This window comes from Quercus lobata, chromosome 5, assembly GCF_001633185.2.
Source record: "Quercus lobata isolate SW786 chromosome 5, ValleyOak3.0 Primary Assembly, whole genome shotgun sequence".
NCBI lineage: Eukaryota > Viridiplantae > Streptophyta > Magnoliopsida > Fagales > Fagaceae > Quercus > Quercus lobata.
The window spans coordinates 74789866-74804547 of record NC_044908.1 but is presented as its reverse complement, the minus strand read 5'-3'; the positions used below and the strand labels follow the sequence as shown (position 1 = coordinate 74804547).

Sequence of the window (14682 nt, the reverse complement as noted above, 5' to 3'; positions counted from 1 at the left end):
TTCCCAAACAGTACAAAAATTTGTCTAATATGCTGGAGATGCTCTAATATAACCAATTTTTCTTAATCTTAATAAAAGTTATATCTTTTATGTCTTTCATTTCAAAAAATGTATATAAAAAATAAAAATAAAAATAGACGTTGAACCTTCGAGTGGGCCAACATCGGATGGGTTGGACAACGACTACTAAAGTGCAAGAAGTGAGCCTGGGCTAACCAGCCCAACCAATTATCCAAACTACCTTAAAAACATGACTTCCTAAAACCATTTGAAGCAGAACAGACCAAAGTATTGAGAACTCAAATGCTTCTTCACAGATCTCACCCTCTCCTCCTCAAACCATTTTCGACTTCAACAACTGCTCTCACTTGGAGAACCCAAATCAAACAAAACCAGCTTGCCTCCCAAATCTCATCCATTCTCTTACAAAGGCACAACTGGGTCCCTCTTCTCCAAGACCTCAATCTCTCCAGACTAACCCCATCACTCTTCCTCCAAATCCTCCACAGAACTCAGAGCAACCCTCAAATCTCTCTCAGCTTCTTCAATTGGGCCAAATCAAATGTTGGGTTTCAACCAGACCTCAACTCTCACTGCCAGCTCATCCAACTATCGCTCAGCTCGGGTCTTGTCCCACCCGTGAAGACCCTCTTGGATTCTCTGATTCAGTCCCACCCTGCATCAGTGCTTTTACAGTGTCTTATTCGAGTTTGTAGAGGTAGAGATTCTCAGTCTAAAGTGTTAAGCTTTGTTCTTGAATGGTATTCTCAAAAGGGTTTGTTTGTTGAGGGGTTAGAAGTGTTTAGGGAAATGAAAGTTCATGGCTTTACACCTTCAGTTTGTACCTGCAATGCACTGCTTGATGCTTTATTGCGAAAAAATGAGATTAAACTTGCTTGGTGTTGTTATGGTGCTATAATTCGTTGTGGGGTTTTGCTGGACCGGTCTATGTGGTCACTGGTTGCTCAGATTTTGTGTAAAAATGGGAAATTTGAGACAGTTTTTAGATTGTTAGATTTGGGTATTTATAATTCTGTTATTTATAATCTTGTTATTGATTGTTATGGTAAAAGTGGGGATTTTGGAGCTGCGTTTGCTACCTTGAATCAGATGTGTGAAAGAAAAATTGATCCAGGTTTTAGTACTTATAGCTCAATTCTTGATGGGGCGTGTAAATATGAGAATGCTGAAGTCATTGAGAAGATAATGAGCATTATGGTGGAGAAGGAGCTGCTTCCAAAGACTCCTTTATCGGAATATGATTTAATAGTTCAGAAGTTTAGTGACTTGGGCAAGACTTTTGCAGCAGAGATGTTCTATAAGAGAGCTTGTGCTGAGAAGATTGGATTACAGGATGCTACTTATGGGTGTATGTTAAGGGCATTGTCTAAGGAAGAGAGAGTAAAGGAGGCAATTTTGGTATATCGTTTGGTATCAGAAAGGGGTATTACGGTGAATGATAAGAGTTATCAGGCCTTTTTAAATGTTCTTTGTATGGAAGATCAGTTGGAGGAAGGTTGTGAATTGTTAAGGGATGTCATAAGAAAAGGGTGTACTACTTGTTCAATGGAATTGTCTAAATTTGTAGCATCACAATGTAGTAAAGGTAGGTGGAAAGAGGCAGAGGAATTGGTGGATGTAATTTTTGATAAAGGGTTATTACTGGATTCTTCTTGTTGTTGCTTGTTGGTGAGGCATTACTGCTCCAGCAGACGAATTGATTCAGCTATTGCATTGCATATTAAGATGGAAAGATTGAATGTGAGTTTGGATATAGCAACTTATAATGTGCTTCTCAATAGACTTTTCAGAGCAAGGAGGATTGAAGAAGCAGTCAGGGTATTTGATCACATGAGAGGGAAGAATTTGGTGAGCAGTGAAAGTTTTACGATTGTGATTCGTGGGCTTTGTCGCATAAAGGAACTCAGAAAAGCTATGAAATTTCATGATGAAATGTTGAACATGGGGCTTAAACCTGCTCAAGCAACGTACAAGCGTTTGATATCGGGGTTTAAGTAACAACCTGTTTTGGAAGACATCAGGGTTTAAGTAACAACCTCTTTCGGAAGACATTTGCAATTTGTCTGGTTCTTGACATTATGGTTGGAGTCTGTACCAATTTTATTGTAACCATCCCTTGTAAATTGGCCAGCATAGCCTGCAGACCATGGACTATAGTTATTATAATGCCATGAGTCTCTTTGTTTCTTTTCCAGAATGCTTATAAGATTCAAATTAAAATATCCAAACATCTCTTGAGATGTGAGACAAAGAAGCTTACATGTATTCTAAGAAAGAGAGAATGAAAAGTTCCGCTTCCTCAGTTCCTGTATATAGCCATGATTGCAGTACCAAGTGAGGCACATGTTAGCTTGTTCTTTCTGGTTCTTGCTTAATTCAATTCATTGCCTGTTGGGACAAATATGGGCATGCTCATAATCACTCAATGAGACTGATAAAACCTCGGATTATTTGCCGTATATGATACCTTCCTCTTATCCAAGAGAAAAACTAGCAAAATAATCACTAAAATTTTTCCTATGTTGGAATTAGAATTCAGATTCAGAAGTGACTTAAAATTATACGTGCGTCTCCTAGAATTTAAACCCACGATGCTCTCTCCAATTATGTACGTGAAAATCTTTGCCCTCAACAAGAACAGTTATAATGTATGTATAAAAACAGTTGCCACACAAAGTAAACTGCAATGCAAGTAGGAAAGGACCATAACAACAGTTTTTTTATGCCAACAACTTGGATTAACTCATTCTTTCTTACTGGTGCATTAATCGCTCTCCTTTGAACATAACTAAAGCATCTCAAGTGATGGGCTTTACTTATCTTTAAGCGGATTTCCTCATTTTGAACCCTATTTTTTGGTGTATTTTTACTTATCTACCTCAACATTCTTATTTTAGTTACACTTATTTTATGAATGTATTTCTTTCTAAGAATCCAATATGTTGTTGATATTGGTCTCACTCTTCAAGCATAAGTTGGAATGAGGTGGGTCTGAACTCTATATTTCTTATTCAATGACAAAAAACTTTACTAACTGGACTAATTAGAACCTGCGACTATTATAATTTCAATACAAAATTAGGATATATATATATGATATATATGTAATCCCAGATTTGAATAAAAAGAGAGAGTGAGTTTAAAAGATTTTAAAATAAACTTGAAAGGTTAAAAAACTTTCTAACTTTCATCTTGGCGCAATTCTACAAGACTCTCCATAGTCCATATGTGATTTATGACAGGATGCAAATGTTTCACGTTTTAGTCAATATCAAGGACCTTTCAGTCAATAAAGGTCTTGCGAGAGATTTCAAAGAAATGTATAATATATATGGGAACTGGAATCTTTGTATGATATATGTGGGAACTGGGGAAAAGATGCAATTACTGCTCCAGTCATCCAAAATCAACATTAGGAAACCCGTTCGTTTGTTCAGCTTTGTTGTCTCGTGGAGTCAAAATCCTTAGCGTGCCCTTTTTCATTGGGTCCTATTAAAGGTACCACCCACCCACCATGGTCGATTAGCCGTCTATAATGGTTTGAATAGATGATTGGGGTATCCGTATCCCCTCAAAATCACACAAGCCAGAAGCATTGAACAAGTTATGGGACTTGTTCTGAATACAAGCATGTCAATTCTTCTAGTTTTGCTATGTTGCTTTTGTTTAGATTCTGGCTCTGCCACAGACACCATTACATCTTTTCAACCCATCAGAGACTCTGACTACATAATCTCCAATGGGGGTGCTTTCAAACTGGGATTCTTCAGCCCTGTAAATTCTACCAAACGCTACCTCGGAATATGGTATAATAAAAAGTCTGTTCTACCTGCCCAATGGGTAGCTAACAGAGAGAAACCCCTCAAGGATTCTTCTGGGGTTCTTACCATATCTGAGGACGGAAATCTTGTAATATTAGATGGACAAAAGGAGATTCTTTGGTCATCAAATGTTACAAACTCTGTTGCCAATTCAAGTGCCCAGCTTTTAGATTCGGGGAACTTAATCTTGCGAGAAAGCACTACAGGGACAATCGTATGGGAGAGTTTCCAACATCCTTCTGATACACTCTTGCAAAGGATGAAATTTAGTACTAATGTAAGAACAGGTGAGAAAGTGCAATTTTCATCATGGAGAAACCCTTCTGATCCATCCATTGGAAGCTTCTCCTCTGGTATTCAACCGCAAACTCCAAGTCTTGTTCAAATATTCATTTGGAAAGATGGTAGCCCATTTTGGCGCATTGGCCCGTGGAACTCCAGGAGCACTATTGGAATACCAGAAATGAATTCTATATATCGTGACGGATTTTGTCTCACAGAGGATCAAGATGGAACATATTATTTCAGTTGTTCTTATGTGAGCAATTCTTTGTTTCATTATGTCATGACTACAGAAGGAGATATACTGGCAAGATATTGGGATTTTGAGAAGGACGATTGGGGGATCTTGTGGAATGCTGTGAAGAGTAAGTGTGATGTTTATGGTATGTGTGTGGCATTTGGAAGCTGTAATTCACAAAGTTCGCCAATTTGCAGCTGTTTACCTGGGTCTGAACCAAAGAACACAAAAGAATGGAGCAGAGGAAATTGGACTAGTGGATGTGTGAGGAGGACACCGTCGTCACAGTGTGCGGTGGTGAACAGTAGCATTGAAGCCATCAAAATGGATGGGTTTTTGAAACTGAAGACGATGAAGGTGCCAGACTTTGCAGATTCATTACCTGTTCATGAAAATTTTGGAGATTTATCATCTACTAATAATGAAGATTATTGCAGACAACAGTGTTTAGAGAATTGTTCTTGTATAGCTTATGCATATGGTAGTGGCACTGGTTGTATGTCATGGACTAAAAGCTTAATTGACATACAGATATTTTCTAGCAGCAGAGTTGATCTTTACATTCGTGATGCCTATTCAGAACTTGGTGAGTTAGTTTTATTATCATTTTCTAGATTTGAAGTTTTCAAAATTAAATAAAGATGAAAGGAGAGCAGACTCTCTTGCTGTCGTTAATTCATATTTTAATTTTGATAGAGAAATTAAGAAGGGAAGATTTTGTTCATCTTCCACTTCTCCATTTATTTGGGAGATTGAAAATTTTTACACTCTTAAACTTCTATAAATAGATTATTAAAACACAGTAACAGTGTGCACAATATGTGAAGAAAAAATAATTTTCATTGAATAAATTTTTTGGGTCTTAATTACAATGTTGCACCATAAGAGAGATAGAAAATGCATTCTATTGACCAATAGAACATTCTCAAAAAAAAAAAAAAGATATATATATATATATATATATATTGACCAATAGAATGACGTTAATGTTTTTTTTTTTTTTTTTTTTAAATTTTCTAGGTGGGTGGTCTTGTTATTATTATTATTATTTTATTTTTTTTGCAAGTAATCTATTTTTGTTTGTATTGAGACTTGATAGATAGCTGAAGTCTTGATAATTATTTGTTGTGTGCAGCCAAAAACAGTGAGTTAATATAATATAGAAATGGAAAAAGAAAATAAAAAATTATATAGGTAATGATTTATGTGGTTCCAGCTCCCTATGATAAGGATTTTTTTTTTTTTTCTAAGGAAATAGTAGTACTTATTAAAACACACGAACAAGAAAGTGGGGTTATAAGAACGCTTATAATATATTACATAATAAGAATAGCACTACAAAAGGGTCTAACTTTTGTAATAGTAACCTGGAGTTATAAGAACTGAAAATCTAATACACACAACCAATGTGGAATAAACATTCCTCTTTTTTTTTTTTTTTTTCTTTTAAAGAAACAGTATTATTTATTAGAACACAAGAACAAAAAAATAGTATATAGAGTTTTTTAAATAGGCTTTTAATATATTACATAACTAAAATACTACTACAAAAGAGCCTAACTTTTGTAGTAATAGCATGGGGTTAATAGGGAAATTGTTGTTAAAGTACTATTTATTTTACACCGTTTTACAATCTGTTTTGTTTGAATATGTGTTATACTCTTTTTTACCCTTCTGATTCACAGATAAAGTGGGAGATGTGAAAAAAGTTGTCACAATCAGCATGATCATAGGAGCAATTTTCATTTCCATCTGCACTTTTTTACTGTGGAGGTGGATGGCAAAACAAAAAGGTAATTATATTCACACTTAAATTAGTTTAGCTCAGTGGACTAGGAAATGCTGCTATATATATTACATTACTCGCTGCTATAGTGAACAATAGCAAGGAAAAAGAAAGCGATAGAGATCTAATTTTTCAACAAAGGGGAAGCACAACAAAATTTTGACAGTGACAACCTGGCCCAAGTCAAAGTCCAGGAGCTACAGCTATTCAATGTTGAGAAGCTGGCTAAGGCAACAAACAACTTCCATTTATCTAACAAGCTTGGGCAGGGTGGATTCGGTCCCGTATACAGGGTAATGGATCCTTCCTCATGTATTTGACTCAATACCTACTCTAATATCTTTCAGCCCATTAATTTCCATTTAAAAACAATAAAACAGGCTCTCTCATTTTTAATGTAGAAATAAACATTTTATTAACTTCTTATCTTACATATTAACTTTCATAGCTTTACATTTATGTTATTATATTTATTCATTTTAATTATATAATATTAAAATGCTACATGTTTTACTAAAGGTTTCTTGTCTAATAATTTGAATATCTAATTAACCATCTAATGTTTGTTTACAGGGAATATTGTCAGATGGACAAGAGTTAGTAGTAAAAAGACTTTCTAAAGCCTCTGGACAAGGGTTACAAGAATTTATGAATGAGGTGGTGGTAATTTCCAAACTTGAACATCAGAATCTTGTTCGACTCCTTGGCTGTTGTGTTGAAGGAGAGGAAAAAATGTTGGTCTATGAATACATGCCAAACAAAAGTTTGGATGCATTCCTATTCAGTCAATTAATTTTGATACCCTTTCTTATATTAGAAATACAATACATTGTTAACTTTTCTACTAGAAACACAGTCAGTGTAATATGATTTTGTAGACTATGGAACAATATTCTTTGTTGTGATACTTCACTTGAAATAGACTTTTCTAATTTTTTTATGACTTCACCACATGAACTTCATTTGCAAAATGCAAACTATATGTTCACTTACCTTGTGAGTTTCTTTCTCTTATTTCTTTTTGTTTAAACTTTATAGATCCACACAAAGAAAAATTGCTAGATTGGAGAAAACGGTTCAACATTATTGAAGGAATTGGTCAAGGTCTACTCTACCATCATTGGGATTCCAGATTAAGGATTATTCATAGGGATTTAAAGGCGGGTAACATCTTATTTGATAAAGAGCTAAATCCAAAAATATTAGATTTTGGAATGGCCATGATTTTTAGAAGTAATGAAGACCAAGCCAATACCAATAGGGTCGTTAGAACTTAGTAAGTACTTTTGGTTTTGGTCAATTTAATTAGATACGAGTGCTAATATATGATGACAAGATTTGAATGTGTTTTTTGTTGAAATTTGGTGGCTATTTGTCTCCTGAATATGCAATGGAAGGGCAATTTTCAGAGAAATCAAATGTCTTCAGCTTTAGGGGTACTATTACTAGAGATACTAAGTGGAAGAAGAAACTCTAGTTTTTATCATGATGAGGAGTTCTTGAGTCTTCTAGGATTTGTAAGTCATCTTTCTCTCATTGCCTTATTTTTTTTTTATACCTTCAATGCTTGTTTCTTATAAGTTTCAATATTGATGCTAAGAATTTCAATAATTTTTTCATGTTTCTAGGCATGGAAATTGTGTAATGCAAGCAATATTTTAGCCTTAATAGACCCAATCATATATGAACCATGCTTTGAAATGGAGATTTTAAGATGCATACATGTTGGCCTGTTGTGTGTGGAAGAATTTGCCAAAGATAGACCAATTGTGTCTGTTGTTATTTCCATGCATAAAAGTGAGATTGTTGATCTGCCTCATCCAAAGCAACCAGCATTTATTGAAAGAAAGATTGCCTTAGATACCTAGTCCTCTCAACAAAGACAAAGAAAATGCTCTAATAAAAATGTTCCTATTAAAATGATTCAAGGTCGATAAATAACATGTGTTGTTGACATAATCATGTTGTAGTTATATATTCATTTTGAACACTTTCACAAGAATCTTAAAACTTTTGTCAATATTCATGAAATTGAATGAATATTTCATACCATTGGTACAAATAATAGGGTCTAGCTCCTCTCCAGTTTAGTGTCTCATGTTTTCTCCTGTTTTTAAACAGATGAATGACACATGGCGCCTATAAAATCTAATGGTGAAAACAAGGCCACATCAAATTTTCATTTATTTCTCTTTTATCCCACTCTTCAGCAATAACGCACTACACCGAATCTGAGAAACTATCACAAACAGTGCTGCCAGAGAGGGGGAAAGAATGGGTTGAGAAATTGTGATAGAACAACAAAGGCTTCTTGTGTATTTGTATGTGTGAACTAACTACTAAATGCTAATTGCTAGTTGTGGTTGTGTGTGTTTAACGGGTTCGAATCTGCACTTGTTGGTTTGTTCATCTTTTTTGTTGGGATTTGGTTGATTTCAGACTTGGTAGTTTGATACTAAGCTCTCTCTTGCCATTTCTATAGTGGATTTTTGTCATGGGTCTAGTTTGAATTGAAATGAAATGGACTTTCTCCTTTTTGTTTCTTTATTTTTAGAATCAATATAATTTTTTCTTTGTTTGTGCTTATAGGCTCTATTTATGCTTATGGATTCTCAGATTCATTGATATTTCCAGCATGATTTCTGACGGGTCCTAAATTCCTAATCATCCACTGCCAAGTGCGGTGGGGTGTGAATAGTAGATTTATTGCTGAAGAGTGTTGGTAAAATAGAAATGATGATGCTGTGATGTGGCCTTATATCTTACAATTAGATTTTGTAGATGCCATGTGTCATTTATCTGTTTAAAAATAGGAGAAAACATGAGACACTAAAACGGGAAAGAAGTTGTCCCCCAAATAATATACATCATTTTTTTTTTTTTAATCATAAGAGAACCTTAAGGGAATTTTTTTAGTCGTACATATATAATTTAAGTGGAGGTTCATTTTATACAAATAATATTCATTGTGGCTATCAATGGAGAAATGCTATGCATCTCAATCTCTTTCTTTCAGTCTTACAATTCAAGCATCAACATTAGACAACCAAGAGAGGAAATCTCTTTATCATAATTTGTTGTAAAAATAAACGCCATTGTTGTCAACCTTGCAATAGCAGGAACACCTGTGATGAAGAGTATCCTATCCACCTTGATGATGCTAAAAATATCACCAGTAAGCCACACGGTCCTCACACGCTTGAAACAGCACCTGCACAGCAAAAAGAAAAGACCTAGCAAAAAGCACCGGTGTGGTGCCGGCCAAGTACCCTCCGAAGGTCAAGTCAGAACTATTCTCACAACTCTAGAGTGCTAGAGAGGGTAAATTATGTGTATCGTGGTTTGTCAGGATGCTTGGGTTTTTATAGTAGTAGGGATTGAACCCTTTTCCTTGGAGTAGAAGTCTTTCCTTATAGGAGTCTTCTTGGGCATATTTTGTGGGATCCTTTCCATATAGGAATCCCTCTTAGGTTTCTCAAAATGTGGAGGGCAAGTCATTTCCTTACACACACAAACGTGATTGGCAAGCAATTTTTGACTAATGTTGTCAGCTTACGCTATGCCTTCAGTCTTAATCCCGTCAGTTTTAGGATCCCTTCAGTTTTATGATCCTGTTAGCCTCATGACCTCGTCAGCCTCAGGGTGTGCCTTGCCGATGCTTCTTCCTACAAACCTCTTCCATCTACAGTCATCAAATGAGGGCAGACGGTTAGTCTTTTTGTGATTAATCTCTTTTGTCCTTATCACACCTTATTCCAGATGGTTTTGAACTAACCTATGAAGCAACAGTACACTCCATTCAAGCATGAGAAACATCTCTCTTTTGATATGTCATTGTTGGGCTTCCATTCAGTTTTTAAATATAACACCAAGAGTTTTTCGATATCCCACCTAACAGCATGAACACCGCCTTATTCAAAAAAAAAAAAAAAAAAAAATTCAAATCCAATTGTGGTTGCAGTGGCTCTCATCAATCCAAAGAACGTTTAGATTGATGTCCCAAACGTGAGTCCACACCAACTAATCAACAAAATGGTGATATTGTTGATCCTTACAGACCTAGGTCCACTTGAAAAAATTGGTTTTTAGGCCTAGTCACCTTCTCATCATCTGTTATCATCTCATGGACCACGAATGTGAGGGGAAAGTGACATGATCAAAGAAACTTGCAGGTTGCAGCAATGGTTGCAACATCTGGAGATTTCTCCAATGATGAAACATGGCACACATGGTCTGGCCTCTTCATACATCACATCGAGCCAAGCCAATCTATCCACTCACAATGAATAAATAGATAAATAATTAAGATTTATAAAAGTAAATTTTAATTTCACAATATATCTTAATAATTCGAAATCTTTTTCAAATCCTTCAAAAAAATTAAAATCAAATTTAATCTAATGTCTAATCTACCTAATACTACTATATATAGTTACATAAGCTCAACTTGAGGCTCTACCATTTGAGTTGTTTAGAGCTTTTTAGGCTTCACATGTGGCAAATCTTCTATAAAATTTAGGATTACATGGACTTACATGGATTAAATAGATAATTATATTCTTAAATCCCTTCATAAATTATATAAGGAGAACTTAAGGTCTTAGTTTTTTTTAGAAAAAAGGGCAAAAAAGTAGATAAAAAATTATATAATATATTTAAAAAAAAAAATTAAATATATATTAAATATAGATGGGTCGATTCGTGTTAAGCGAATTTATGAATCTTATAACTTGAACCCATCCTAACACACTGTTAAAAAAATTTCATAACCCAACTCAAATCCACCAACCTTTAAAAAGTGACATAATCCTATAGGTTAGGTTAGATCGGGTCAGCTTTAGTGAGTTGGCAGGTTTGCTTCACACTCCTAAAACTAAGAACTGGACCATTTTCTGGTTCTCCTGCACAAATGCAAGTAAAACGACATGCAGCCATTGGTAACAAAGTCCAGAAGTCAAAGTCAAAGTCTCCTCAAAAAAATCTCCACCCTCTCCGAACAAAAACAGACTAAACTCTCTATTTGTAACCCCAAAAAACCCACAACCATGTCTCCCACTCACTCTCTCCTCCTCCTTATTTCCCTTCTTCTCATCTCAACCTTAACCAGCTCCACCAACTCGGACTGAGTCTCAGAGCTCCAATCCCTCCAATCCCGATCCAAATACGACATTATCCACCTCGACGACCACTCCGTCTCTTGCTACCTCACCTCCACAAAAACCCTAGACCTACTACCTCCTCATCTTCTTCAACACCACCCAGCTCCACGACAAGTCAGAGTTGCTTCCAAATACTCCTTTATCTGAATATGATTTAATAGTTCTGAAGCTTAGTGACTTGGGCAAGACTTTTGCAGTAGAGATGTACTATAAGAGAGCTTGGGCTGAGAAGATTGGATTACCGGATGCTACTTATGGATGTATGTTAAGGGCATTGACTAAGGAAGAGGGAGTGAAGGAGGCAATTTCGGTATATCGTTTGGTCTCAGAAAGGGGTATTACAGTGAATGAAAAGAGTTATCAGGTCTTTTCAAATGCTTATTGTATGGAAGATCAGTTGGAGGTAGGTTGTGAATTGTTAAGGGATCTCATAAGAAAAAGGTTTAGTACTTGTTCATTGGAATTGTCTAAATTTGTAGCATCACAATGTAGTAAAGGTAGGTGGAAAGAGGCAGAGGAATTGGTGGATGTAATTTTTGATAAAGGGTTATTACTGGATTCTTCTTGTTGTTGCCCTTTGGTAAGGCGTTACTGCTCCAGCAGACGAATTGATTCAGTTATTACATTGCATATTAAGATGGAAAGATTGAATGTGAGTTTGGATATAGCAACTTATAATATGATTCTCAATAGACTTTTTGGAGCAAGGAGGATTGAAGAAGCAATCAGGGTATTTGATCACATGAGAGGGAAGAATTTGGTGAGCAGTGAAAGTTTTATGATTGTGATTCGTGGGCTTTGTCGAGTAAAGGAACTCAGAAAAGCTATGAAATTTCATGATGAAATGTAGAACATGGGGCTTAAACCTACTTAAGCAACATACAAGCGTTTGATATCAGGGTTTAAGTAACAACCTGTTTTGGAAGACATTGGGGTTTAAGTAACAACCTCTTTCGGAAGACATTTTCAATTTTTCTGGTTCTTTACATTATGGTTGGACTCTACCAATTTTATTGTAACCATCCCTTGTAAATTGGCCAGCATAACCTGCAGACCATGGACTATAGTTATTATAATGCCATGAGTCTCTTTGTTTCTTTTCCAGAATGGTCATAAGATACATATTAAAATATCCAAACATCTCTTGAGATGTGAGACAAAGGGGCTTACATGTATTCTAAGAAAGAGAGAATGAAAAGTTCTTCTTCCTCGGTTCCTGTATACAGCCATGATTGCAATACCAAGTGAGGCACATGTTAGCTTGCTCTCTCCGGTTATGGCTTAATTCATTGCCTGTTGGGACAAATATGGGCATGCTCATAATCACTCAATGAGACTGATAAAACCTCAGATTATTTGCTGTATATGATACCTTCCTCTTATCCAAGAAAAAAACTAGCAAAATGATCACTACATTTTTCCTATGTTGAAATTAGAATTCAGATTCAGAAGTGACTTAAAATTGTACATGCATCTCCTAGAATTTAAACCCAGGATGCTGTCTCCAATTATGTTCGTGTAAATATTTGCCCTCAACAAGAACAGTGCCACACAAAGTAAACTACAGTGCAAGAAGGAAAGGACCATAGCAACAATTTTTTTATGCCATCAACTTGGATCAACTCATTCTTTCTTATTGGAGCATTAATCGCTCTCCTTTGAACATAACTAAACCATCTCAAGTGAGGGGCTTTACTTATCTTTAAGCAGATTTTTTCATTTGGAATCCTTTTTTTTAGTGTATTTTTACTGGTATATCTTAACATTCTTATTTTAGTTACACTCATTTAACGAATATATTTCTTTCTAAGACTACAGTATGTTGTTGATATTGGCCGCACTCTGCAAGCATAAGTTGGAATGAGGTGGGTTCGAACCCTATATCTTTTATTCGATGACAAGAAAATTTACAAACTAAGCTAATTAGAATCTACAACTATGACTTCAATACAAAATTGGGACATATATGTAATCCCGATTTTGAATAAAAAGAGAGTGAGAGAGTTTAAAAAGATTTTTTTTTTTTTAAAAAAATTAAAAGGTTAAAAAATTTTCTAACTTTCATCTTGGGGCAATTCTGCAACAGACTCTCCATATATGATTTATCATGGAATGCCAATGTTTCACATTGTAGTCAATATCAAGTACCTTTCCATCAATAAAGGTCTTGCGAGAGATTTCAAAGAAATGTATGGGAAAAGAGGCAAATAAAACAATAACTGCTCCTCCCATTCACAATCATGATTCTCACAAGCCACAATCTTTGTAAGATATATGTGGGAACTGGGGAAAAGAAGCATTGACTGTGCCTGTCATCCAAAATCAACATTAGGAAACTCGTTCATTTGTCCAATTTTGTTGTCTCATGGAGTCAAAATCTTTAACGTGCCCTTTTTCATTGGGTCCTATTAAAGGTTCCCCCACCCACCATGCCCGGTTAGCCATCTATATTGGTTTAAATAAATGATTGGGGTATCCGTATCCTCATAAAACCACACAAGACAGTGTAGGGAATTAAATCGAAATTCCCAAACTTGCGAGAATCAAATAATAGAGAAAACACACACCGAAGAAAGACAATCACATGCACAAGACAGTATTTACATAGTTCAGCAATTTGCTTACATCCATGGAGTTGCAGGGATTTCACTATTATCAGGGAAAAATACAAAGTGCAGCCTGTCAGCCCAAGCCTCCGCTCCATAGACTAAGCCTCAAATAATTTCTCATTAAAAACCATGCAACATTATTTCGAGTCGTCAACCGGATCAAACACAACTAGACTCCATAAAGCCCAACAAATCTCCCACTTGGAGACTAGTTCAATCACCAACATCAACCGTAATCCTTCAAAACACAATCCCTCATCCCTGCAACTCATCCTTCTGTCCTTAAGCTAGAAGACCAACTGAAGCTAGACACAGCTTTAGTTTCTCAATAGTGACACCCTTAGTTAACATGTCCGCCATGTTCTTAGATCCACAATTCTTCTCAAGTATTACCAACTTATCTTCAACAAGGTAACAGATAAAGTGGTATTTTGTCTATATATTCTTCAACTTTGAGTGAAAAACCGAATTTTTAGCAAGAAAGATTGCACTTTGATTGTCACTGTGTAGAATGCCCATCTCCTGCTTTTTACCTAATTCATCTAAGAAACCATATAGCCAAATCATCTCCTTTTCAGCTTCAATTGCTACAACATACTCAGTTTTTGTAGTAGACAAAGTAATAATATTTTGTAGATTTGAGGCCCATGATATAGTTGTACCACCCAAAGTAAATACAAACCCAATAGTACTCTTTCTACTATCAATATCACCCACAAAATTAGCATCCACGTAACCCTGCAGTTTCAAACTTGCACCTGTGAAG

At 35.6% G+C, this 14682-nt stretch overlaps 3 protein-coding genes across 3 annotated transcripts; all 3 read left to right on the top strand.

Moving 5' to 3' along the window:
• Positions 1–271: 271 nt before the first annotated feature.
• Positions 272–2353, top strand: LOC115989004 (pentatricopeptide repeat-containing protein At4g21170). The gene has a single exon (XM_031112646.1). The coding sequence runs from the start codon at positions 304–306 to the stop codon at positions 2017–2019; it is 1716 nt and encodes a 571-aa protein (XP_030968506.1). The 5' UTR covers positions 272–303; the 3' UTR covers positions 2020–2353.
• Positions 2354–3651: 1298 nt separating this feature from the next.
• On the top strand, positions 3652–8787 carry LOC115991123 (G-type lectin S-receptor-like serine/threonine-protein kinase At1g11330). The gene is made up of 4 exons (XM_031114868.1): positions 3652–4948; positions 6048–6155; positions 7187–7381; positions 8738–8787. The coding sequence occupies exons 1-4, from the start codon at positions 3652–3654 to the stop codon at positions 8785–8787; spliced, it is 1650 nt and encodes a 549-aa protein (XP_030970728.1).
• Positions 8788–11509: 2722 nt separating this feature from the next.
• On the top strand, positions 11510–12157 carry LOC115991122 (pentatricopeptide repeat-containing protein At4g21170-like). The gene has a single exon (XM_031114867.1). It carries the CDS (start codon positions 11510–11512, stop codon positions 12155–12157), a length of 648 nt encoding a protein of 215 aa, XP_030970727.1.
• The last annotated feature ends 2525 nt before the right edge of the window (positions 12158–14682 follow it).

What these genes read in the sequence shown, in the direction of transcription:
- LOC115991123 (XM_031114868.1), top strand. Translation starts at nt 3,652, where the DNA reads ATGTCAATTCTTCTAGTTTTGCTATGTTGCTTTTGTTTAGATTCTGGC. An exon ending in GTGGATGGCAAAACAAAAAG is followed by an intron (nt 6,156 to 7,186) that starts GTAATTATATTC and finishes TAAACTTTATAG; the next exon opens with ATCCACACAAAGAAAAATTG. An exon ending in AATGGCCATGATTTTTAGAA is followed by an intron (nt 7,382 to 8,737) that starts GTAATGAAGACC and finishes TTGTGCTTATAG; the next exon opens with GCTCTATTTATGCTTATGGA.
- LOC115989004 (XM_031112646.1), top strand. Translation starts at nt 304, where the DNA reads ATGCTTCTTCACAGATCTCACCCTCTCCTCCTCAAACCATTTTCGACT.
- LOC115991122 (XM_031114867.1), top strand. Translation starts at nt 11,510, where the DNA reads ATGTACTATAAGAGAGCTTGGGCTGAGAAGATTGGATTACCGGATGCT.